Source organism: Odocoileus virginianus, chromosome 2, assembly GCF_023699985.2.
Source record: "Odocoileus virginianus isolate 20LAN1187 ecotype Illinois chromosome 2, Ovbor_1.2, whole genome shotgun sequence".
NCBI classification, from domain to species: Eukaryota; Metazoa; Chordata; class Mammalia; order Artiodactyla; family Cervidae; genus Odocoileus; species Odocoileus virginianus.
This window is the reverse complement of record NC_069675.1, coordinates 82,686,866-82,713,438: the sequence shown is the minus strand read 5'-3', so window position 1 is coordinate 82,713,438 and position 26,573 is coordinate 82,686,866. Positions and strand designations below refer to the sequence as shown.

At 40.7% G+C, this 26,573-nt stretch overlaps 2 protein-coding genes across 4 annotated transcripts in view; one reads left to right on the top strand and one right to left on the bottom strand.

Moving 5' to 3' along the window:
• NOL10 (nucleolar protein 10) overlaps positions 1-19,771 on the bottom strand; it is an 86,192-nt gene extending 66,421 nt beyond the window's left edge. Inside the window, exons 1-10 of the mRNA XM_070451706.1 lie at positions 19,570-19,771; positions 15,117-15,162; positions 12,825-12,923; positions 9,756-9,833; positions 8,547-8,584; positions 7,386-7,522; positions 6,603-6,668; positions 5,099-5,159; positions 3,026-3,111; positions 1,077-1,155 (exon numbers count right to left, since the gene is read on the bottom strand). Of these exons, the coding sequence (XP_070307807.1) occupies positions 1,077-1,155; positions 3,026-3,111; positions 5,099-5,159; positions 6,603-6,668; positions 7,386-7,522; positions 8,547-8,584; positions 9,756-9,833; positions 12,825-12,923; positions 15,117-15,162; positions 19,570-19,635 (756 nt within the window). The 5' untranslated portion in view covers positions 19,636-19,771. The remainder of the gene's footprint in view (positions 1-1,076; positions 1,156-3,025; positions 3,112-5,098; positions 5,160-6,602; positions 6,669-7,385; positions 7,523-8,546; positions 8,585-9,755; positions 9,834-12,824; positions 12,924-15,116; positions 15,163-19,569) is intronic.
• Positions 19,772-19,829: 58 nt separating this feature from the next.
• Positions 19,830-26,573, top strand: part of ATP6V1C2 (ATPase H+ transporting V1 subunit C2) — a 93,208-nt gene continuing 86,464 nt past the window's right edge. For all 3 annotated transcript variants that reach the window (XM_070451692.1, XM_070451676.1, XM_070451684.1), the window contains exon 1: positions 19,830-20,002. The gene's annotated coding sequence lies outside the window, so the exon portion shown is untranslated. The remainder of the gene's footprint in view (positions 20,003-26,573) is intronic.

Sequence of the window (26,573 nt, the reverse complement as noted above, 5' to 3'; positions counted from 1 at the left end):
CAGTCAGCAAAAATACTCCAGAAAAATCTCCTCAAGTACCCTTCCAGAGTATGGCTCTACGGATTCAACCCGAAGAGTAATTTTTAGGCACACTGAGATTGAGAACTACCTGGATATGTTAAGGAAGGAACCAAAAGGAAAAAGTGCACAAGAATTTGTGTCATTTATGAATTTAATAAATATAAACACTGAGGGCCTAGTATGTACCAGGCACTCTCCCAGTGGCGGAAAGAAACAAGAACAAGAATCATCATGAAGGCAGTGGTGGTAGATTAGAGACAGATGCTGGTGGCAAGGCTATGACCTTTGGGGGCGAGGGTGGGGTGAGGGGGGCAGAGTTCTCTTCTGAGCTCTATCCTGGTAGGCAAGGGGCCTGGGGAAGCTGGATCTCAGACCCAGGTGACAGATGACACAGGCACTCTGTTGGAAGCAGGGCTCCCGCCTAAGCTGAGGTCTGGATGGACTTAAGTGTGTGGGCTCTGCCTTGAAGGAAAGGGAGAAAGATGAAATTAAATCTCTGAAGCTATTTCATTCATACTCCTCAGACTAGTCAGCATTCGCTGAGGCATGTCCCACTCACCACTCCCTGCACAGGATGTGGGAGACAGTGCTGGGTGGGAAAAAAAAAAAGGATCCTTGAACAAATACCTTTTAGAAACACTGACTCAGCACATTTCTTGTCTACAGGGATTCTCAGAGCCTCCACTATATATTTAAATGTGCTATAAACCTCAAAGATATGAATCTAGATAATTCCAAATTTTTGTTTTTCCATAGAACTCTGTTCCACACACTCGAGAAAACGCTGCTCTAAACCACAGTCAAAAAGACACCTGAGGCGTAGCCCCACTGCAGCTTCAGCTTGAGAATCTCTCAGACCCATCACTGGGGCCAGAAGCAGAGCTTCTCAATGTCCTGACGGAACACGGCAATCTGAGTACCCTGTCCACGCTGGCCAAAACAGTAACTCCTCAGTGCCTGATCACACACAGAACAGACGAGTGGGTGTTTCCCGTGATACACACACCCCTGAAACAGTAACTTAAGAGCGAAGTTTCCAACTGAAACCTATTTACCTGCCCTGTGGATGTTCCAACGGCCATGGTCAAGGCACCATTAAATTTCAAAGCAGAGATCGTTGGCAAACTGTTGATTCTGAAAGGCAAAATATTTGTGTTCCATGCGTATATGGTCAAATCTCCTTCCAAGTAACAAATTATTACTCTTCACTTCTAATGGAGAGGATCACATTTCTAGTCTCCTATTTAAAAGGTAAACTGTATCCAAACTTTCTAAGCCAAAATGAAAACTAACCTTAACTTATAAATGTAACCCACCTGAAAAAATTTGCAGGTTATCCTCTTTTAAAACTGTAAGAAACATTCTTAAAGTGACAAACAATAAAAGTTACTAAAAATATAAAACCAATTGAAAAGGACCAGTATGACAGTATCTTTCATTTTGATTAAGCCAAAATGAGGTATTTACAGAAACGCCTCTTTTGGCTTAAGAGGAAACAGTTTTATATTCAGACATGGGTATACCCATTTTCATTTTTAAAATCAACAATATCAAGCTAAAAAAAAAAGACTAGTCCCCAGATGAGAGCCTAGAATCTCTAGAAGTAACAGAGTAATGGATGTTTACAGCTATTAATCTAGAATATGTTTCTCAGGCAGTAACCAAGAGTAACTCTGGGGTGGGAAGGGTCCTAGATGAGGAGTCAGAAGCGGGCCACAGTCCGATTTCAACAGCTTTGTCTCCACGACCTTGGACCAGAACCTAGAGTCCAGGCCGCTGACTGCTGGCATCCTCAGGCCTCTTACGCCACCTAAAGCCTCAGCCTGCAACTACATAGATGCATCGGGTCCTCTAGGTAGCATCAACTTCCGTCACTGACTCTTCAAACTGAACTCTGGAACCAATTTCTTGGTGAGGTGATACTGTTTTTGCTCATTTATTCAAACCTGTTTGTTTCTTAATAAAATGTAGTCCTTTTCTTCAGATAGTTACTTATCAAGCTTAACCCTCAATATTTTACAATTTTTGTTATAAATGAGAACTAGTTTTCATTGTATCTTTCTACATGGACTTTGCTGATAAACATCAAAGCCATTGATTTTGTACATTTATTTTGTAGCCAATTTACTTAAATCTCATACTAGTTTTTAGAGTTTTTCAGTTTATTCTACTGGGTTTCTTGGGCAGACAATCACATACATCACCTGTAAACAACAAAGCCTGTCCTCCCCTACCCAATATTTAACTCATATTTCTTTCTCTGACTGTATTGGCTTCTCCTTCCAGAAGGTCACCTATGTCCAATAACAGAGGTGACAGCTTTTAACACTTGTGCTGGAAAAAAATAAAGCTAAGTGTAAAAAAGTAATAAATAAAATCACCCAAAACTAAATCGACAGGTAAAGCTACTTTCAACACTACAACATATCCAGATTTCTTCCTGGTATACATACAAGTTCACTGTTTTTCTTATGAAAATGTAGTAATACTCGATAGGTAACTGTGTGGTTTGCCTGGATTCCACCACCAGATCCTACAGAAGGGGAAATATAAATTCCTGTAGCGTATACATTTTAACTCAGTTCCACGGTAACTAAATAAACACGGAACTCCATCTGGCTTCCCCAGTTAGTGAGCTTCAGCAGGGAAGGATTTTTCTAGAAAACAATCACAAAACCACAACCCCAGGGAAACATGTTTTAAGAGTTTCATCTTTCAGCAACTGCTTTTAATTTAGTATTGACACTGTTGTTGCTGCTCTTCAGTCGCTAAGTCACGATCGACTCTTTGCAGCCCCATGGACTGCAGCATGCCAGGCTCCTCTGTCCTCCACTATCTTCCAGAGTTAGCTCAAACTTGTGTCCACTGAGTCAGTGCTGCTATCTAACCATCCTGTGCTCTGCCACTCCCTTCTCCTGTGGCCTTCAACCTTTCCCAACATCCCAGCATTGATAGATCTGTTTAAATCAGAAGTTGGTGAGTATTTAAACTCACTTCCACTTACTCTGACTCAGCCGTGACACTACTCAATGCGCAGTCTAACACACCAACTCGGCCCCGCGTCCTCGGGTCCCAACACTCTACTCGGCCCTAAATAAACAGAACAATCATTGTAAATTACAGCTGCCACTAGGAAATTTTTAGAAAAATACCCCCCAAAAAGAAAATGAAAAGCCTTACTGATTATCATGTGCAGATTAAGAACTTAACATTTTTTGTTTGTTTTTTTTTTAGAACTTAACATTTTTAACTTTTTACTTGTACCTTTTTTAGTACTGTCAACTGTTTCATCATGAACTGCATTTCTTTTATAATTTAAAAAAGGAAAAGTAAAAAAGGATGGTTAAGGAAAAAAACGGTCCAAGATGCAATGCATGATACCTGACTGGACCTTGATCTGGTTGGTGTGGTAGCGGGGAGAGGAGTTATAAAAGACGTTTTGGCATAACTGGCAAATTTCAAATGTAAATACTATTGTATCAGTGATAAATATTTAATATATGTACTACAATAACTGTCACAGAAGAAATAAAAATCCAACATATAATATCAAAATTAATGTAAAAATGAACTTTAAAGTGGTCTGACTATGCATATCAAGTATCAACTCCCCACAGGGTCACAAAGGGTTGAACATGACTATGTACACACACACACACACACACACACACACAGAGTAATCAAGGAACCCAAGGAATTGCAGGAACCCAGCCTCTCGGCTGGGTGCTCTGCTCCCCCTTCAACAAGTTTCATGGCTGGTCTTCAAACAGTTGGTGAAAGAGAAGCCTGCTCTAATTCACAACTTCTCTTACACATTGTTTCCTGATGTCTAGCCTAGCTTGTTCTGTAAGGACTCTATTCAAATAAACAAATTTTTCAAGGAAGTTATTTTAAAATTTCCCCTTGGTAATCTCAAGAAAAGTAATTAGCGAGATAATGCTTCCCTGGCCTAACTTTGGCATACTAGTTTTTATAACACAGTCAACATAGTTTTATATATTTCCATTAAATCAACCTCAGGCAATCCATTTCAAATATTAATCTTTTAACCTAAAAATAATTTGAGTAAAGAAATCCACATTACATCTGTATGAACTGGTTTAATAAACTACAGTACATCTACACAATGGAATCTTATCCACCAATTTTAAACAGTTACCTTAGTTTTACAAGTAATTACAAGCACCAGTGTATAAACATGTACATTATATGGCATTACACTAAAAAAAAAGGCAAATGAAGAACCACAGCATAATTTCAGTTTTGTAAAAAACATTTAAAAATAAGTTACTAATGCATATGCATACCTGCATATACACAGAAAAACAAAAATGAAAGAATATTCCAAGCCATTGAAGAGTCACCTCTGGTACAGGACTTGGTGACTGGAAGGCACAGAAGGGCATTTTTTAACAATACATTTTTTACATATTTACCTTTTTTTTTTTTTACTGTATTTAACAATATTGTAATTAAAAAATGCAAATCTAGAAAAACTCCTAAGCATGAAAGACACTGAATCAAAGGTGTTACGTAGTTTAAAATGAAAACGTGCATAATTGAGTGCTACTATACAGGACGTCCAAATCACACTCTACGTCCCCTTACAGTTTATAACGCTCTCATGTAGGTTCTTCCATGTGATTTTCACCAGCACAACGCCTCCACACAGCTGGCAAAGTAAGTTTTATCATCTCCATTTCACTGATGAGAAAAATAAGCCTCAGAGAAAGGAATGCAGTCATAAAACTAACAAGCAGCAGAGAGCTGGTGAACAGCAAGAGTGGTCACCACACGAGCTGGCGACTATCAACTTCGCCCCCAGTGATGACGGCCCCCCACTCCCGAGGCCAAATCCAGCCCTGAGGCCAAATCCAGCCCCGAGGGGCACAGTCTGCAGCAAGGGCACAGCTGTGTCCCCCAGGAACGTGACCCACCATTCACGTGAAAAGCAAATCGGGGGCTTGTCTCGCCACCAGCACCCTGCTCTTAGGAACCAAGTAACCTGTCTTTACATGAAACTCTGTTGGTAAATGCAGGGCTAATGTTCTTCAAAATGAAGTCAACACATGCTTACCTCTATTGTTCCTGTGGCAAATAAGCCATGCACTGAATTTATGTCACAAACATTATTCTCCCTAAAACAGTAAAGTGATAAGAGAGAGAGTTTTAGCATCTGCTTTAGGTGGAGGGACACTCAAAAACCTTCCTAAACAAGGAGGAAACCCACTGCTGTGGAGAAGGCGGCAGCCAGCAGACTTGATCATCTGCATATGAAAAGCACCGAGGCAACACCAGGTCCAGTGCATGGCACAAGGGCCCTGGAGTTTCAGACCCTGGGGGGTGACACTCTACCTGCCAGGGGATGAGACATGGCAAAGCTTGCTTCAAAACCACTATCCTACCGCCACAGAACAAATTTCTCAAGAATTTTCTCCCAAAGGAAAATAACACAGGCTATCACAACACCAATCCAGAAGCTTAGCCAGCCTGTTGAGTCCACTGTTCCTAGGCTTTTCTTTTTTCTGCAAAATGGTGTTCACCAACTTCATATTGTCATTATGAGGATTAAATGAAAAAACTATAAAATGCTCAGCACAGTGTCTAAAGTTTATAAGACCCTCAATAAATAAAAATTGCTATTATAAACAGGAAATTCTAGAAGTAAAGAGCAGATAACTCTTTATTATTCAAGGATTCATCATGGTGTTACAATTTAAGAAAATAAAATTGGTACTTCAAACCAATGTGAGGAAAAAAAAAAGATAACAAGAGTTTACCGGTTTTTATCATTACCTATTTGTCCAACCTTTAAAAATCCCTTTCAAGGCAATAAGGAAACTCTAGCAAACTCATTATATACCTAGGTGAGACGTAATCCAGCTTCCACTCCATACTAGCTGTGTGACCTTAAACAAGCTACTTACCCTCTCTGAGTCTCAGCTGCACTGTCTTGTAAAATGGAGGTAATAACAGTACCTATACTGTAAAATTTTGCTATAAGCTTCAAATGAGTGAATATATATAAAATCCTGAATAAAGCCTGGCACATAGTAAGCACTTTCACTACTGTATTGCTGTTGCTACTACTCAGTATTAATATTATTACAGATTCATTCCTAAAATATTTCTCTATGAATAAAACAAAAGTAAAAACTATAACACATGATAAAAAAACGTGAAAAAATCTTAAATGTCCACTAGCAAAAACATAAAAAATAAAAATTAAAAAAATGGTACTCTGAGTTAATTCAAAATTTCCCTACAAGAGAAAATATCAGAAAATTAAATCATGAATGAAAATTTAAAGAACACAGCAAAAAACAATAACTGAATTTCTGGGCTGAGTTAAAACCTTCTCGGGTAGGTTAAAAAAAAATTTTTTTTTAAATTTTAAGACATCACCAGGTCTTTCAGCGATTTTTTTGTGTGTGTAAGAGAAAATTTAACATTATTCTTTTACCTAAGCTGCCCAGAGAGCTCTGATTAAATGCAACACAGGCTATGTGACAACTAATTGGGTGTCTGGCTCCATCTCCTGGCCAAAATAAATACAGCAGGATTCTTATAACAACACTCACGCAGCATCCGTCTGCAGAGGATTCAGGTACCGTCCTTGTTCCAGGTTTAATCTATAAACTTCAGAGCTGCCAAACAATAAAAGAGTTAAAAATCCAGTAAACTAAAGCAACTTTTCTTCAAGTAAGTATAATTTTTAGAAACATGTATCTGTCATAAGGCATCACTTCCCTTTGTAAAACCGATACAAAAATGTACTCTAAACCTAAAAGATAATCACCTTATTTGTAAATTTGTTCATGCATAAGAGTGATTTCAATCATCCATGTGCCAAGGAAATATTATGAAGTTGTTAAGTAGAATATCATTTACAAATAACAGGAGAATACGAGATCCAAAATGTGTCTATAAGTGTACAAGACTACAATGAAATAACAGTAAAATACTAATAAGGGCTTCCTCTGGGTGGCATAATTATAGAATAGGTGACTTTTTTCTTCTTTATTCTTTTTCATGTTTTCTCAATTTTCTAAAGTGGATAATCACAAAGAAGGCAGCATGTAAGAATAAAATGCTTTAGAACACATGCAATGGGGCTAAGACACTGACTTCCCACCACCGTCGCCCTGCTAGGTTACCATGTCTCTAGATTTAGAGCCCCACGCCAATGAAAGCCAAGGATGTGACCCTTAAATGAGCCAGTCACTTTGGAACTACACTCTTTGAGCAACCACAAGGCAGGGATAATGTCTTATTCTTCTTTTAATCCTGCTCCTCCATTTTAAGAATAGAAATCAGTTTGGGAAGCTGGAAAGGAGAAAACAAAGGGTGATTAGACCCAATACCTTGCACCAACAAAGTACAAGTCACAGGATGGATAATGGTAAGAGAAATCTCGCCCAAACTTTGGTATTCTGGTTTTGTAGTAGAAACCTGATTGTGAATGAAATTCGATGTATCTATCATTATGCAGGAAGACAATCTGAAAATGAAACAAGAAAATTAGTTTGCTTAGGTTTCTAGATAAAGTGTTTATTTCATCATCACTGAAACTGGTAAAGCAAGAAAAACTCTCATCTCCTCCTTTTTCTTGCTCTCTGTAAACACACGTGTATAAACACAACTCACCATCATGGCTAAGAAATATGTTAAGAATCAGCCTCTCCATTAGTTACTTAATGCCTTCCTGCATTCTAGATAGGTTTTTTGGCAAACTTTACCTTGTAACTGAAAGACTTACAAGCAAATTTATCAGTATCTAGAGAAAATATATCATAAAATTGAATGTTCCGAAACATACAATAAATAGCTGCCACAGGCTATGGAAACTGTACTCCATAGTTGCCAGAACTGAAGACAATATATAAAACATGCCAGCTCTGGAATTTCAATTTTCCTTCACAATGACACCTGACATCACTAAAAATTTTTCATCGTGAATTTAACAAGGCACTTCTGACAATCCTGTAACTGCTGAAAATGGCCACAGAGCTGAAAGATGCATTAATGGCACCAAAAAAGAAAAAAAGCAAATGTAAATATATAAGCTGTGCCTTGAACTGCTTCAGTGTATGCTACAACCACTTACTTGCATGTTTAAGAATATTAAGCAAACAACCTGCTATTGTACTTTTCACATATGAATAAGAAACTGAAAGCAACCTGGCAAACAATACTACTTTAAGTGCAATAATGAAAATCACACATCTAGGATATAAGATGGTCTAAAAAGATGACAGCTACCAATTCTTAAAAATATAGGTACCGCCTCATTCATACATGCTATGGAAAACTTACTTTGACTTGCCAAAGACTATCTCCATCCTCGCTGTCACATTCACAAGACAAACTGAAGAGATATTAATAGCAAACAACAGGTCTTATTTTACTGCATAGCTACTTTAAATTTAACAATGGAAATACCATAAAAACACTTATCATAAAAATAAATTCCACTCATTCATTTCTTGAGCACAGGCAGTACAAACCAATGCTATAAAACATACCTTTGAATAGTCATCAGACAAAGTTTCAAAGGTGACAACTGAAAAATAAGAAAAATATAATTATCAATGTTTTTAATAAAAATATAAAATTGATGCAAAGATTCTAATTCAACACAGACATTATACACAAATGCTGGGCTTTGCTTCCTTTTTTGCCATCTACATAAAACAAGAACAAAGATATCATACTATATTGCCCCTACAACACCAAGAGGGGGAAAAAAAAAACACCAAGTAGAAAGTTAAATGTTTTATAGTTTCTTAATACAGATCAGCTACATTTTCCAGAGAACTGCAGCAAATTAGATAATAAATTCACAAAATATAATGATTCATAAATTTTGTCACAGATTTTCTGAGATGTTCAAAGTAAAATAACAAACATTAAAAGCTCAAAAATGTTTGCTTGAAAAAAGATAACAGTAACTTTTTACTCATTCATAGTATACCTGCTAAACAAAACTAAAGAGTGAAAACAGTTACTATTAGCAGCATATGGAGTTTGTATTGCTTTTTTTAAAAAAGAGTACAAGAAGTTAGGAGAATACAAATTCCATTAACTTCTTTTCCCTCACCTCAAACATGGGGCCATCTCCATGTTGGAGATGAACTTCCCCATCTCAACCTGCCCTTGGTACCAGGCAGAATTCTAAGAACGACCCCACTGACCTTCCCCAGGGTGTAGTCCGCTACTCTGGAGAGTGTGGGTGGACCCTGTCAACTTGAGGAGACACCGCTCTTGTGAGTGCATCACATTTTATGGCAAAGCTGAAATTTATAACTCTTCCGAGCCCTTTAAAAACAGTGAGTGTCCTCCAGCTGGAGGCAGAGAGCAGGTGAGGAGACATGCAGGGGCCTCCAGAAGCCAAGTGTGGCCCCCTGGCTCACAGCCAGCAGCAAGCGGGACCTCAACCCAACAACCACAACAAACTGCGTTCTGCCAACCACCTGTAAGTTTGAAAAAAGATCCTGCCCAGGGCCTGTTGAAGAGTCCCATGCCGCTGACATCGTGAGGTCAGTCCTGAGCACAGAACACAGGCGAGCCTGCACGGACTTCACCTATAGAGCTGTGAGGAATGAAATGAATTTTTCAAAGCTGCCACATTTACTGTAACTAATACACAACCCATGCCCAGTTTAAAAAGGAGAAAAGTACCCAAATGTAAAAATGTAAAAACTATTTTCGTGAATTCAAATATAATCTCTTACCTTCTGAATCCAAACACCTTTCAAACTTCAAGGATAATTGATAGGTGTCATAACATCGAACTCGAGGTTTATATGTTCCTATAAAAAATTCGATGGGATGTAAAACCTAAAGGACATATTTTTTATTACCAATATCCTGCAGATATGTTGATTATACTTTTTGTTTAGAGGTTAAGTAGGATAATTATAAGTTTACCAAACAAAAAGAATTTAAAAGCGGCCCTCTCTAACATCCCAAGGGAAAAATGAGCAAAGGATATAAACAAGCAAGACACAGAAAATGAAATACAAATAACTAATAAACTTCACAAATATTCTAACAAAGTAGGTTTTTTAAAAACTAGTTTTTATCTATCAAATGGCCAAGATGAGAAATTGGTTAATATCTGCATTTAGGTGGATATTTAAAAAAAAAATCCTGGTAACAAGCATGAAAGTGAAAGTTTGAAAGTGTTAGTTGCTCAGTCATGTCCAACTCTTTGCAATCCCATGGACTGTAGCCCACCAGGCTCCTCTGTCCATGGAATTCTCTAGGCAAGAATACTAGAGTGGGTTGCCATTCCCTTTTCAGGGGATCTTCCCAACTCAGGGATCGAACCTGGGTCTTCTGCACTGCAGGCATACTCTTTACTATTTGAGCCACCACGAAAGCGCAGTGACAAGTTTAAATTGTTACAAATTCTTTGAAGGACAATCTGGCAGTATTTGTAAAATATGTGATATTCTTACATCTTAAATCTTTATTTCAATTTATACAAATTTATTCTACAGAAACACACCCATAAGTGTACCAAAGACATGAAGAATATTCACTGAAGCATTATTTACAAATGGCCAAAAGATGAAAGCAAATTAAACGTCCACTGAGAGGGAAACGGTTATGTAAATGATGGTAAATCATTAGATGACTTATAAAGAGGATAACAAAGACCTGTAACCCCTGACATGGAAGCTATGAAAACACAGTACAAAGTGAAACGCAGAGGGAACACAGCGGGAGCGGTGAGCCCTGCAGGGTAGTGCTCATGATACTAATACGATCCAGCTTCTGTAAAACTAAACTGTGACAATGCTAGCCCTCTGCACTGAAAAACGATGGAGGAATAAGCACAGTGACACCTGGTATATTTTAATACAATCTCAGGGTCTTTCACATTTTCTCCTGTGTATTTCTATTACACTTTTTATAAGATTATCACATTTGCAATCAGGAAAAGACTGATTTTTAAAACCAGTAAGAATATTTCTATTTTTAAAAATTTCTTAGCCATGCTCTATTGCATGTGGAAAATTAGTTCCCCAAGCTGGGATCAAACTCAATTCCCCATGCAGTGGAAGCACAGAGACTTAACCACTGGACCATCAGGCAAGTTCATAAACCAATGAGGATACTTCTTTAAAAAGCGATGAAGTAGTCCTATATTTTCTGACATGGATCAAAGCCTAAGATCTCACTTAAAAACAGTACATAGTATAGCATGGGCTTCCCAAGTGGCACTAGTGGTAAAGAACCCTCCTTCCAATGTAGGAGATGTGAGAGATGATGTTTGATCCCTGGATCAGGAAGATCCCCTCGAGTAGGAAATGGCAACCCACTCCAGTATTCTCGCCTGGCAAATCCCATGGACAAGGAGCCTGGGGGGCTCCAGACCACAAGGTCACAGAGTCAGACATGACTGGGTGACTGAGAACACACATTATAGTACCATATATCACATACATGCTCTCTACGTTATATATATGTTATACATAATCTACAATTGTAGCCTATATCCTGAACACAAAACTGGAGGCTAAAAAGCACGGACAGTGTTAGTAATGAGACAACCACTGACACAGAGCAAAAGAGAATAGCATGTAGATGGATAAAAGTTCTGTCAAACAAGAAAGTGGTTGGTAAAGAGACACAGATCAATGTTAAGCCAAAAACAACAATTAAAAAAGTAAGTGGACAATATCTAGAATATATGGAGCAAAAGCAGAACCAAAAATGGTTGAGTAATGTTGCTGTAAAGGACAATACCAGTTCCCTATATTTTAGGGCTTTTTCATACTGAGGAATTATTGTTAACATGAGGTCTTAGTAGCATAAGAAACACTAATACATGATAGAGGAAATCATTATGATAAAAATGAACTTTCCTGGAACTCTCACTCCTTGTTGGTAGGAGTATAAAATGATATGACTACTCTGAAAAAATACCTAGCAGGTTCTCATCAAACTAAATACACACCTACCCTATGACCCAGCAATGTCCTTAAAACAGACTTGTATGGGATGGTTCATAATGTTTTATCAGTAACAGCCAAAGAATGAAAATAGCCCAGATGTCCATCAGCTGAAGAATAAACAAAGTGTGGCATATTCCTCGAAGGAAATATCACTTGGTAACAGCAACCAAAAAAGAACTATTCACACATATAATGACATGAATGAATCTGAAATATGAAGTCCTAGGTGAAATAATTCTTGCACAAAAAGTATACATAGTACATAACTGCATTTATACAAAAGAGTCTATTTAAAACAGGCTAAGTTTATCTGTGGGAAAAAAGTAAATCACAGAGAGGTGGCTGGCTACACATGAGGTGGGGCAGGGATTGACTGTGAGGAGCATAACGGAATGTTCTGGGTGGAAGGAAAGTTCTGGATCTTGCTGGGGGTTTGGGCTACACAGGTATATATATTTGTCCAAACTCATCAAAATTATTTACTTATGCAAATTTTTTTCAAAAGCCATAAATAAATACTGTCATTCACTTAATGACATACACCTGAGGTATTTATGGGTGAACGATACTAACATCTACAACTTACTCCGAAAAGCATCAAAACACAGGGTGGACTGATGGAAGGCAGAGAGATGGATAGACAGGTGATAAAGCAAACACAGCAAACTATTGAAGCATTAAGGTGATACGTAAATGGCTGTTCACTGTACAATTTTTCCGGTATTTCTGTATGCTTGAAATTTTTTAATAATAAAATATTAGAATAATTCTCCCTTTCCCTCCAAAGTATTTCCTGTTATGAAACGTATGTTAAATTATAACAAAAACGATGCTTACCTGTTGCTAAAATATACTGCCCATCTTTTGATACCCTAATAGTGGTACAAACAGTAGGCATTTCGAAATCCTGAATAAGTTCAATTCTCCTACGGACATCTGCAAAGAAAGAAAATACATAATTGGTTTAAAAGCCATGTGCTTATTCTGTGTCACAGGAAGACAGAGCATTCAAAGCAGTCCCTATAAACAACAACCCAGTGCCTCCCAGCCTTGGGAAGGCACCAACATAGCCCCACTACACAGCAAGACTTTCTCTCGGCTCCTGCCTTATTTTTCTAAACCATTTTATTTGTACTTTTCAAAAAGCAAAGAGTATCACTGTTAATAGGGGGAAAAAATGTCCGTAATAGTGCATCAAGCATCCAGTTTCAAGCCCTGGATTAAGGGAGACAGAATAAACATTAAACCACTACTGTTATTCAATCATGGATCATGGCTAAATAATAAGCTTAAACCTTTAAAATCTTTAAAAATTTATATAAGAAACTGGTACCAAGCTGCCTTTTGCCTCTCCTTGGCAGCACTGATCTGTAGCCAAGAGGACCCAGGCTAGGGAAGACTTACAGCAATCTCTCTGGGTTAAAACACTAAGACGGACTCTCAAAAACGGGTTCCCTAACACAAGGGAGTGTGCCCTCTGCAAGGACCGCGTATGACTGTCTGGCCCCTCATTGCCTCGGTCACTAAACCTGAACATGAGATTCGAACCAGCTAAGGAGGAGTGGGCCACACAGCTTGGAAGACAGGGATAGTTTTGAGATGGGTTAGAAAGTAGTCAGTGAACTACTTTTTTCCTCTAAATGATCTGAGTCTGTTTGCTTACACACTTGAACACTGGAGTGGCAAAGAGAAAAACAGAAGAAATCAGAATCAGTAAGCATTGTGAAAGCAGCAATTGCTTCTTTCCTTTGATTTAAAGTTTTAATTTTCTAATTTTTAAAAAATTAAATTACTTATCATTTTTGTTTGCACTGGGTCTTCCTTGCTGAGCACAGGTTTTCTATAGTTGTGGCAAGAGAGGGCTACTCCCTAGGTGCAGTGTGTAGGCTTCTCATTGCTGTGACTTCTCTTGTGGAGCACGGGTTCTAGGTGCATGCGCTCGAGAGTTGTGGTGAAGGGGCTTAGTCGCTCCACTGCCTGTGGGATCTTCCCGAACCAGGGATCGAACCCACGTCCTCTTCATTACAAGGCAAATTTTTAACCACTAGACCACCAGAGAGGTCCTTAATTTTCTAATTTTACAGATACTATATAAAGGCTACTTTTCTAAGATACTTGCTTTGAGGTATTTATCTCACATCCCAAAACCCCTTCATTATCTTAGGTCTTTGATTTGTAGAAAATAACTTGAACAAAATATATGGAAAGTTAATCATTTTTCATACATGACAAGTTGTAACAGAAAATTTAATTAAAGTCTGTATGAAAGGATTTAAGTTAAAAACTGATCTTACAAGCCTATCTTCCCTGCTGTCTTAACTTAAAAGAATCAAAATCTTCTACAATGATCTTTCAGGGTTCATGTTTATATGTCCTGTATATAAAATTACTTTGTTTAGAAAGTAAAGGTTCAACATCTCTGTATCTCAAAAACTGATAGATGGATTTAACAAACGGAAAAAGATTTTAATATGCTGGAAAATAAAGCAATTATGGAAATGTTAGGACAGTTAGTCCTTCTAGGATTGCTTCAGTGGGTATGGCAAGACTGTAAGGCCCCAGCCAGTCCATTACCTGAGTCATTTCTCAGCATTATTTATGCAGCTGGGGAGCTTTACGAGTGAGTCTCCTCTAGACAAAGAGAAAGCTGGCTTACTGCTTGCTTTAAGGCGGTGGACCCCTATGTTCAGTGTTCCTCGGCTGCAGCACAAACCTACTGCATGCAGAGCACCCATCTGGGCCACCCTGAGTGCCCCCATGGGACTTTGGGCACGGACTTTGGGCAGGGAAGTGACCGAAGAATGCTGGTGTTCACGCTATTTGCTGTGCCACATGACTCATGGGGTCCTTGTCTCTGACCCAGGAGACTTATGACTTCTGCCATCATCCATGAAACAGTAAGAGGCTAACCGACTGCTGTGTGAGTAGGTGAAAATCAAACCCCATGCCCACGGGACTGTATTTACCACAACAAGTTTTCTTCAGAGGGAAAAGGCAAGAATGTTTATTTCCCACTGCACAAATCCCACTGTGTTTTTGTGAACATTCACTTAAATATAACAATAAGTGAGTAAAAGCATTATAACATGGATCACAAATGTGGCTGAAATGAAAAAAAATTATACTCACCGACATCTTTCTTCTGAAGTGCCCTCTTCTTCCTGTCAGAAAGCCACTTAAAGAAAATGAAGAGACTTCATTTTAAAACACATTTACGTGAACTGTCTCTCTGCTTACAAAAAATAATACATGCTCATATAAAAAACTGGAACCTTAAAGGATTATGTAACAGAGAAAAGGAAAACACTCTGTAGTCCTAACCCTACTGTTACATCCTGGCATAATGGATTTTTTTCTGGTATGCATTTTCCTTTACTAGACAATAAATTTTAAGGACTACCATATTTTACACAAGAGAAAACTAGTTCATCTAATCAACCTAAGGGAAAGCAGTAAGCCTCAAACATTATGGGTTATAACTAACATATGGAACCACTTGAAGTGAAATTTCAAAAAGCAAAACATTAAATGGAGAAACTGTCTCAAATAAACACATTTTTTACAAAATATAAAACTAGATAAATAGCTGAGACTTGATAATAAAGAAGTGATACTCTTAAAAGTCATATTCACAGACACCACATTTAGATCTGTAATTACTGTACCTTATTTTAGCTAGCAATATAATTTCATTGCATGAAAAGGTCCAATGATGAAGCACTAATAAAGTACAATTACCTTAAAGCAGTGGTTTTCAACCAGGGGCAATTTTGCCTCCAAAGGGCATCTGGCAATTCTTAAAGCGTACCTGGTAGCACAATGGGGTGGGGTGGGCACTCCTGGCATCTAGTGGGTAGAGGTTAGGGATGCTGCCAAACCTCCTACAATGCACAGGACAGCCTGTACGCTAAGCACTGTCCCTCCCAAAGTGTCAATAATCATGAGGTTAAGAAAACATATGCTCAAGAAATCAAAGAAAACCAAGAGAAAGATTAATAGATATCATTTCTAAAAGCACAAACCCAACGTACAGCCCATGTTAGACACCAGACATTACAATCTTTAGGGCTCTTTGGTCACACAGACCCACCCCTAAAGACCCTCACTGTGATGTGTGATACCTGAGGAAGGGTGGACACTGGAACACGTGTCACTCTTTGAAGGGCTTGACTCCAAGCCAGAGTTCTCCTCCTGCCTTTGTATTCAGAATACTGATTTGTGGGTTTATACTAGTTTTTGTGATTATATTTTTCTGATTTCATTTGAGGCAATAATGCTTCAACTAAAGGTGATGTTAAACTTTATTTCTGAGCACTCGATATGTTCTTTTACATCAAACTAACACAAGCGAAGGGCTTCCCTGGTGGCTCAGTGGTAAAGAATCCAGAGACTTGGGTTCGATCCCTGAGTCAGGAAGATCCCCTGGAGAAGGAAATGGCAACCCATTCCAATATTCTTGCCTGGAAAATCCCATGGACAGAAGAGACTGGTGGGCTGCAGTCCACAGGGTTGCGAAGAGTAAGAAACAACTGAACAACTAAAGAACAACAAAAGACAAGCAAAACAGAGGTATATTACCAGGGCTTCTCCTTTAATAGGGCATTCAATTTCCTCTTCTCAGAGGTTATGCTCAAGAAGAGGCCAGTTCACTCAACAGCTCGTCTCATACATCATGAAAAGTGAAAGTGAAGGTCTCTCAGTCGTGTCTGACTCTTTGTGACTATACAATCCATAATACTGGAGTGGGTAGCCTTTCCCTTCTCCAGAAGATCTTCCCACCCCAGGTGTCCCGCATCACAGGCAGATTCTTTACCAGCTGAGTCACCAGGGAAGCCCAAGAATACTGGAGTGGGGAGCCTGTCCCTTCTCCAGCAGATCTTCCCGTCCCAGGAATCAAACAGGGGTCTCCTGCATTGCAAGCGGATTCTTTACCAACGGAGCTATGAGGGAAGCCAAATGCTATAATTCCCATGCTATGAGGGATGCTCATACATCATGACCACGGAGCAAAGAGGAGGGGATGGAGACTGCCTTCTAAATGGGAGCCTGGGACCTTAAAAGGGCCAGAAATTCTGTACCACAGTGATGACAGGAAGGAAAAACAATTCATGCTGGAGTTTCTGTACAAACTGACAGCACACTAGACAGAGTCTGTCTTGCACATTAGTACAGGAATGAATCAGTCTAAGTTTTAAAAGTTCACCAAAGACCTGAAAGTTGCCACTGATTCCAGGCATCCTCTTTGCATTCTATAAAAATCACCACTAATAGAGAATGGTACTTTACCAGTGCCAAATAATTTAACCTGAAACCCAGCAAAAGAGCTCCAGAGATGCTGATAACCTAAATCTCCCACTGGACAGGCACCTTGCCGTCATTAGGGGGAGAAAAAAAGAACCCTAGTGGATTTTACATTTAAAGTAGGTAAAGCAAAATAGGCAATTTGTTGATAAGTCAGATTTACTTTAAAAGAAGATTCAGCGATTCCCATGGCAGGATACACATACCTGTTTACTCAACATTTCCATCTGATGTTTATTACGTCAAAACTTCAACATCAAGAAATAAAATTTTGATCTCTTTTGCCCACTACTTTCCCCTTGACCCACAATGTGCTCAATTCTGCATTTCAACTATCAGCAACACGGTGTCCCCAGTCATTCAGATCCAAACCCTAAGAGTCCTCTCTGGATTCTTTCCTTCCTTTCACCTCAAGTCCCTACAGCTATTCAACCCACTAGCAAGTGCCACTAGCCTATCTCCAAAACACCTCCTTTACTCCACCAAATCTTAGTATCTCCTTTGCTACCATCCTAGCCCAAGCATCAGTCTCTCAGCTGGACCATCTAGCTCATCCCCACTCACTCTCCCCAGCTGCAGTAATCTGACATGGAGTAGCCAGTTTGAAACCCAACAACAGCTTCCAATAGCATTAAGAATAAAGCCCTAACTTTCTACCTGAGTCTACAAGGCCCATCTCTCCAGTCTCATCTGCCCCCACTCTCCCACCTCACAGCATTCCACAGCCACCACCGTGGTGCTTCTGTGTCTCCAATGTGCCAAGTGCATTCCATTGTGGGTCACTGACACTTGTTCTCTCAGCACAAAAAAACTCTTCCTTTCCCCTTATCTTCACAAGACTCCATCCTTTTCATCATCCAAGTTTCTGCTCAAAGGTTGCCTCTTGTAGAGAAGACTGCCCTCAAGGCTTTAATCCAAACCACTTTCTCTGAACACTTCATTCACAAGAGCTCTCTTATAGACACTCAGCACTCAAAGCATTTATCGGTATCTGAAGTTGTTCTATTTACTTACTTATTACCCTTTTCTCCAACAGGGAACCATATCTGACCAGTTCATCATGTATCCGAACACTTAGCTCAGGGCTGCCTGCACGTACTCACATCCCAGGAGATGCACTGAGGAAAAGAACAAACTGAAAGGGATCGTGCTGTGTCACAGCTGGAGAAGGAGTTACTTAACGTGAATTCGGAGAAGAAACTCATCGCTGGCTCCAAACCTTTTAGGGTCAGACACAAGAAAAAGCTACATTTATTCTGATTCCCAAGAGCAGAACTCAGACCAACAGCAGCATGTAGGAAGGGCCATGTTTTAAAAACAACTGTCTAACAAGTAATCTCAAGTGGAAAAGAGCTTCTGCCAAAAGTTTCTTGTCACTAGTAGTGCTTCCACAGTGGCTTGTCCATCACTCTTAAGAAATAACATCGAAGCATCAGAGCCTAGGTGTGTGACCCCTGGACAAGTCACCTTTCCCCTCCCTGGAACTTTGCCTATTTCTAACATGAAACGATTGGAAGAGAATTGCTAACTTTCCAAGCCCCTTCCAGTTTTGAAGTCCAAAGACTCAGTGATATCAAGTTAAGTTCAACAAGGTCCAAAAATACCGTCCATGTCATAAATTCTGCAGCAGCAAAGCCTGCATTTTCCTTCACTGCTGTATTTCTAGAACTTGGCATATAACAGAAATTCAACGAACAGCTGAAAAAAGTGAAAGTGTTAGTGGCTCAGTCCGATCCAGCTCTTTTGCAACCCCAGGAACTGTAGCCCACCAGGTTTCTCAGTCGGAGGGATTCTCCAGACAACAACACTGGAGTGGGTTGCCCTTCCCTTCTCTAGGGGATCTTCCGGACCCAGGGAACAAACCTGGATCTCCCCACTGTAGGCATATTCTTTACTACCGTCTGAGCCCCCAGGGAAGCTGATGAGGGGCATTTAAACGGGGGAGAAATATCTGTCAACCAACCTGTCCACGTTTTCCTCCTTGGTTGTAGCAGCGGCTATGAATATCCATACAAGTCCAAAGGGATACTTCCTCTGTCTAGAGAACTCCCCCCAAAAAGAGTTCAAGAAAAACTCATCCATCCTGATTACCCCGAGGCCCAATTTCTGGCGCTGTGACAGCATGGTCGTCGTCTCCCAGCACCGACCAGCTTCCCCAGACACCATCCCTCACCTCTGGGCCTCCCCGGTCTGGGGCCAGCCCGGGCCCAGCAGAAACTGCCAGGGACCGGGCGGAGGAAAGAGGGGCCTCCCGCGAGGAGGAGGACCCGACCTGACTCACCTCGGGAAGGGACTTGCCGCAGCTGAGACTGTAAATCTTCACCTCGTTGAGGCTGGAGACCTGCATGGCGGCGCCCAGGAGGCAACAATCCCGGTTCCTGTCCGGGACCCTCTCCCAGCGGAGCAAGCGAGAATCAAAAACTTAAGACAGCCTCCCCGAGCGCCTGAGCAGCGTGAGGCACGGGAGCCGGCGCCGGCGCCGGCGCCGGCGCTGGGTGATTACGCACTTCCGGGTGCCGGTGGAGGGGGGGGAGGAACAAAATGGCCGACCCCGGAAGTGACGGAATTAAGGAAGAGGAGCCGATGAGGCTTTAGGAGAGATGGCAGCGTCCTGGGAGCCATGTGAAGATGGGCAGGGCCGAAACCGCTCTCCCTCCTCACGGCAGGGAGACGCAGGAAGCTCTTAGGGTCGCTGCCCAGGCCGAAGCGTCGAGGTACCCCGGAGGGCGTGGCTGGCCGGGCTGACTGGAAGCCTTGTGGGGGAGGGAGTCCCAGTCGATGAAGCCAGGTGGAGGAGACCTGTGAGCAAACGCGGAGTGGAAGTAAAATTCCTTTCTCACCGGTGTTTCTGCACTCTTCCCATAAAAATAAATGCTTTTGGAGATTGATGTAGTAAAAAAAAATATTTTTGGGGACTGCCCCGACGATCCTCGGCTTCCTCTTCAGGTGGTACGGGTTCAATCCCTGCTCTGGGAGCTAAGGTCCCGCGTGTTGCATGGAGTGGCCAAAGATGAAAATTAAATAATTAAATGAAGGTGTTTTTTTTTTCCCCCAGATGTATTTATCAATTGGCTGCAATCAGTTTTCTTTGCTGCATGTGATTTCTGTAGTTGTGGGGGTTGGGTGGGTGTGGCGCTTTTTTGTGATGCTTGGGCTTCACTGCGATGCTTGATGTCAGTGCGGTGTCTTCTTTTGTGAAGCTCTGGGCTTGCAGGCCCAGTGGTTGCGGCCAACGGGTGGGCTTGGCTGCTCAGCAGCATGTGGGATTTTCCCAGACCCCTGACTGTAAAGTCGTTCAGTCGCGTCCGACTCTTTGCGACCCCATGGACTGTAGCCTACCAAGCTCCTCTGTCCGTGGGATTTTCCAGGCAAGGGTACTAGAATGGGTTGCCATTTCCTTCTCCAGGGAATCTTCCCAACCCAGGGATTGAACCCGGGTCTCCCGAATTGCAGGCAGATGCTTTACCACCTGAGCCACCAGGGAAGACCCCTGGTGGAACCCTGCATTGGGGGGCGGATTGCTATCTACCACAGGCACCGGGTAAGTCCCTTCATCTGGATTTGGCATTCGTCCATAGAAGAGCAAAATTCGCCACTCCTGGGGACTTCCCTGGTGGTCCAGTGGCTAAGGCTCCATGCCCCCAATGCAGGGGCCCTTGGGTTTGATCCCTGGTCAGGGTAGTAGATCCCACATGCTGCAACTAAGACCCAACACAATCAAAGAAATAAATAAAAACAAATATTATTAAAAAGAAAAAAGTTGCCACCCCAATATGTCTCTTTGGCATGTGCATTATTTCCATCTGGAAACAATCACAGCCCAAAAGACATGGGAAGAGACTTTTGATCTTCCCCTTCTCTGTCTAGCAGAATGTAGCCAGAGGACCTGTTCTAGGAAGGGAGCTATCACCAGAGATAACTATAGTATGAACTAGGTGTGGTGGACAGGGAGGAACCTAGCAAAGTGTTAAAATTCTTCTTGGTGTCCCGTTGTCTCTGAAGTACCCAGCAAGCATTTATTTGTTTAGCAACATTTGCTTTTTAATCTCCATGTCAGTTGCCTTCCTCGCCTTTGAAGTCTCAAACCATGGTATTTGGACCTCCTTGGTGGCTCAGTGGTAAAGAATCCACCTGCCAATGCAGGAGACTTGGCTTCAGTCCCTAGGTCAGGACGATCCTCTGGAGTAGGAAATCACAACCCACTCCAGTGTTCTTTTTGCCTTTTTATACTATTCATGCAGGAGGAGAAGGAGGTTGACAGGGGACGGAATGGTTGGATTGCATCACCGACTCAGTGGACATGAGTTTGGGCAGACTCTGGGAGATAGAGTGAAGGACAGGGAGATCTGGTGTGTTGCATTCCATGGGGTCACAGAGTCAGACACGACTTAGCGACTGAACAACAACAAGCAGTATTCTTGCCTGGAAAATTACATGGACAGAGGAGCTTGCTGTGTTACCGTCCATGGAGTCCCAAAGAGTTGGACAGGACTTAGCAACTAAGCCGCAGCAGCAGTGAGGGTATTTAAGGTGAGGGTTTCGACTGTTTTGGCGTGTTGAGTAACTGAGTAGTTTCCCTGAGTCTCTCCCATGTATTCATGTTAGTACACTTTTATTTTATTTTTCTCATATTAATCTGTCTGATGTCAGTTTAATTCTTAAGCCAGCCAAAGGAACCTAGTAGGGTAGAGAAAGATATTTTTCCTTCCTGGCAATTCCACTAAATAAGGATATATTTTTTAAAAAATGTACTAAGATAAAAAGGAAAAGTGATCAGGAATGAAGTGGATTTGAACCTGATATCTTATGAGATGGGTGTGTGGCGGTATTGACAGTCACAGCCTCTCACTTACGTATCATTTTTAGAAGGTTCACAACCTTTCTCTGCTGATCATCCAGTTACTTAGAGACCTAACTTTACTGTTGCCTAGATCTGAGGACTTAAGAATTCTTGGAGTAGAATATTTTCTCATTCTCCTATGATTTCACTGTACTGAATAAATGCCTTTTTTAGTAGATTTTTATTACCAAAATACACAAAATCCTACAAATAATAAATAACGTGGATGCCGTGCTATGCTAGATGCCTATTCTTGGCAGTTTCCTTCAGGCACTGTTTTCCTTAAGTCACAATCTCTCAAGGCTAATTAAAAGGTCATTTTTAAAATAAAGCCCATAAAACTTTCTTTCTTTAATTAAACTTGGGATGGTCTCCTTTTTAAAAATTAAAAAATTAATTTCTAAACAATTTTTAAAGGTTACTATGAAATATTGACTTTTACAATTATTTGTAGTTTACCGTTACTACAAAATATTAGTTATATTCCCTATGTTATAAATAACATCCTTGTGCCTATCTTACACCCAGTGGTTTGTACCTCCCACTCGCCCACCCCTTTATTGTCCCTCTGATAACCACTAGTTTGTTCTCTCTTTCTGCTTCTTTTGTTACATTCTTTTGTTACAGCTAATTTGCTGTAGTTTTTAGAATAAACATCATACATATATAAGCAATATCATACATATTTATCTTTCTCTGACTGATTTATTTCACTTAGCATAATGCCCTCCAAGTTCTTCCATGTTGCTGCATATGGCAAGATTTCATTCTTGTGACTGAATAGTTTTCCACTGTATGTGTAGATGGACATACACACACATACACAGAATTTACCTGTTGATGAACCCTTAGGTTTTTTCCATGTGGTGTAGAGTCCTTTTGAACGTGTTCTTCACCCTGTTGTTTTCTTTCTCCCTCATTTATCATAGGGATTTGTTTTACGTATTTAGAAGTATAATAGTGTATTGAACTCATATATGTAAAACCAAGTTTCAACAATTCACACATGAACCATCGTGTTTCAGCTACACCCTCACCACTTCCTCATCCTTGGATTATTTTGAAAGATTTGAAGTCAGTCCATGACAATTACTTCTGTGGGTTGTAACGTACTTGTCTGACCACCCCTTCCATCTAGACGTGATGACAAGTCTGGGCCTTAATTCATCTCTGGGTTTCCTGGGCCTACCCCAGTGCCTGGCACATAGCACACTCTCAGTAAAGATTTCTTGATTAAAAAAGGTATCAATTAATCACTCTCATCCTGACCCAAAGTCCTAGTTATTTGTTACCTACGTTTTGGCCTTTGGAATATTGAAAACAGCACAGCTCTCTGACAGATGATGGTTGTTTCAAACATGCCCAGTTATACACCTTGTCTCTCCAACAAGAAATGTCGTAGCTTAGAGTCAGGAAACACATTTGAAGGAATGCAGTGTTCTCTGCCAGGTAGAACAAGGTGTTCTCGGTCCTCAGTGCCAGGATGGCACCCTCCCCACAGTCACTGGCCTGAGGGTTCAATCCAGTGTTTTATAGAGTTGTTTTCCCCTGAGGATGGAACTACAAAGCAGGTGCTGCTTCTCAGGTGTTTCTAGTTTCATCCCTAACACAAATATTCAGTCGTAGACTAGGATGAACTTCAATGTGGTGCTTTATTCAATACCTATCCTTGGAGCTAAGAGCACAGACTTTAAAGCCACACTGCCTGGATCCAAATTCTGGCCCTACCACTGGCTACCTGGATAGAGACTGGAGAGAACAAGTTTTGTAATCTCTATGCCTCTATTTCCTCATTTGAACAATGAGGATAATTTTGGAACCTACCTCAGAGGGCTTGACGTAAAGATAAAATGATTGCATGCCATAAATCATTGAGTCCAGGATATCTATTACTTTGAAATCAGGATGTGTCTTGTGTGTCAAGAATATTTAATTGACAGTAATTTTTCTTCTAATAGTACATGGGATAATGGTACATCTTATAGTTAATGAGCTTCTAGATTCAATAAAATACATATGGGACACTTAGAACACTTCCTGACATAGTAAGCACTGTGCACTAGTTGTTGTTATTAATGCTGGGGAACCAAAACATTAAAAACAGTTTAAGGAAAAAAAAAATCAAGTTGTAGACTTTAAATAACCTTAAATGCTGTGTTATTAGTTGCCATTCCAGAAACCTTCAAGCAGCCTTCAAGATCCCTCTCCCAATTCCTTACTTCCACAGCCCATTAATCTCCAAATCTTTTTGATTCTACCTTTCAGATGTCGAATTCATTCTTCTGTGTTCCCAGTGTGAGACAAGGTCAAATCTCATCCTCTCCCACCTGGCCCAACAAAATCCTTTTGTTCTGATCTTTGTACCTCAAATCTGTCTCACAGGAGACAAAGTCATGTCTCTAACAGGCAAACCCAATCACATTAATACTCCAACTCAAAGCATTTTAGTTCTCCCCACATCTGAACAACCTGGCTGCCCCCTTCTGACTTTCCCAGCCGCCACACCTGGTGCTGGCTCCTCCCCAGCACCTCTCTCACCTGCACCCTCACTCCCCAGACTCTCTGAGCTGAAGTACATACAGCTTGAAAAATATGAGACCCCCAAATGGGACTGACACATATATGCTATTGATACGATGGGTGAGATGGACAACTGACTGGAGCCTACTGTAGAGCACGAGGAACTTTACTCATTGCCCTCTGGTGACCTGAAAGGGAAGGAAACCCCAGAAAGGGGGGATATATGCATACGTATAGCCAACTCGATGGCATCGCCAACTCAATAGAGATGAGTTTGCGCACACTCCAGGAGTTGGTGACAGACAGGGAGGCCTGGCATGCTGCAGTCCATGGGGTCGCAAAGAGTCAGACACGACTGAGCGACTGAACTGAACTGATAGCCGATTCGCTTTGTTGTACAGTAGAAATTAACACTGCAAAGCAGCTGAACTCCAACAAAAAGTAAAAGTAGAAAAATACAAGACCTTCTCTCACGCCTCCTTCAAGTCTTTGCACCTGCTCTTCTGACTACTTTCACCCCCCCACCCCGCCACTCCCCGTGTACATTAGTAACTCCCACTCAATCTCCTTCATCTCCGGGAGGCTTTAAATAACTTAGATTCTCATCATGCATTACATGTAACCTCACTGCAGTGTTTCTTGAACTAGGGCTTACAGATGTATTTGTAAAATAGCATCTCGGGTTTTTTTTTCTTTTTTTTTTGTTTCAACAATAACCTTTTAAACAGTTGATATAAGCATATCTGATTCTCTGGTTGGCATCTTCGGAAAAGTACTACTGCTCATACCATCACCAAGTTTTCATTTAAGTTTACGGTTCACTGGTTCCACGTGCCGCTGCTTTTATTGTCTCAGTTCAGTGGTTGGAAGGAGACGTGATAGTGTGAAAAAATACAGTAGGGGCAAGTCTGAGCCTATTGAAAACCCAATGATGTCATGTCCCGCTGTGTGAAATAAGGTTTTGCAGTTGATCAAATCGATAACAGTGGTGGGAAGAAGTAAATAGGTTAGAGATAGAGAATGTGAAAGCCCTCAGGCCTAGCAGTGCTATGCAGCACTGCTCATTTAGCAAAGCAGCAATTGATTTTGGTTTTAAAAAATGTATCAATCATCATAGTAAATTAATTTGAGTTATATTGGTTTTAAATTTTTTATCAATTTTGCATGAAAATAATGTATCTGTTTGTTTTGGTGTACAGTAATACAAGAGCTAAAAGCCTAATAAACATAGCTGGGTTTACATTTGTGCATCCTTAAATAAAATACTAGAAAGAATTAAGTCCTAAATGCAACATGGTGGTGTCCTGGATTGAATCCTGGAACAGAAAGATGACGTTAGTGGAAAAACTGGTAAAATGTGAATGAAATCTGTAGTTTACTTAATAAGAACTTCACTAGCATTAATGTCTTCAGTTCAGTTCAGTCACACAGTCGTGTCCGACTCTTTGCGACCCTATGGACCACAGCACGCCAGGCCTCCCTGTCCATCACCAACTCCCAGAATTTACTCAAACTCATGTCCTTCAAGTCGGGGATGCCATCTAACCATCTCATCCTCTGTCACCTTCTCCTCCTGACCTCAGTCTTTCCCAGCATCAGGGTCTTTTCCGTTGAGTCAGCTCTTCGCATCAGGTGGCCAAAGTATTGGACTTTGACCTTCAACATCAGTCCTTCTAATGAACACTCAGGACTGATCCCCTTTAGGATGGACTGGTTGGACCTCCTTGCCATCCAAGGGACTCTCAAAAGTCTTCTCCAACACCACAGTTCAAAAGCATCAATTCTTCAGTGCTCAGCTTTCTATATAGTCTAACTCTCACATCCATACATGACTACTGGAAAACCATAACCTTGACTAGACAGACCTTTGTTGGCAAAGTAATGTCTCTGCTTTTTAATATGCTGTCTAGGTTGATCATAACTTT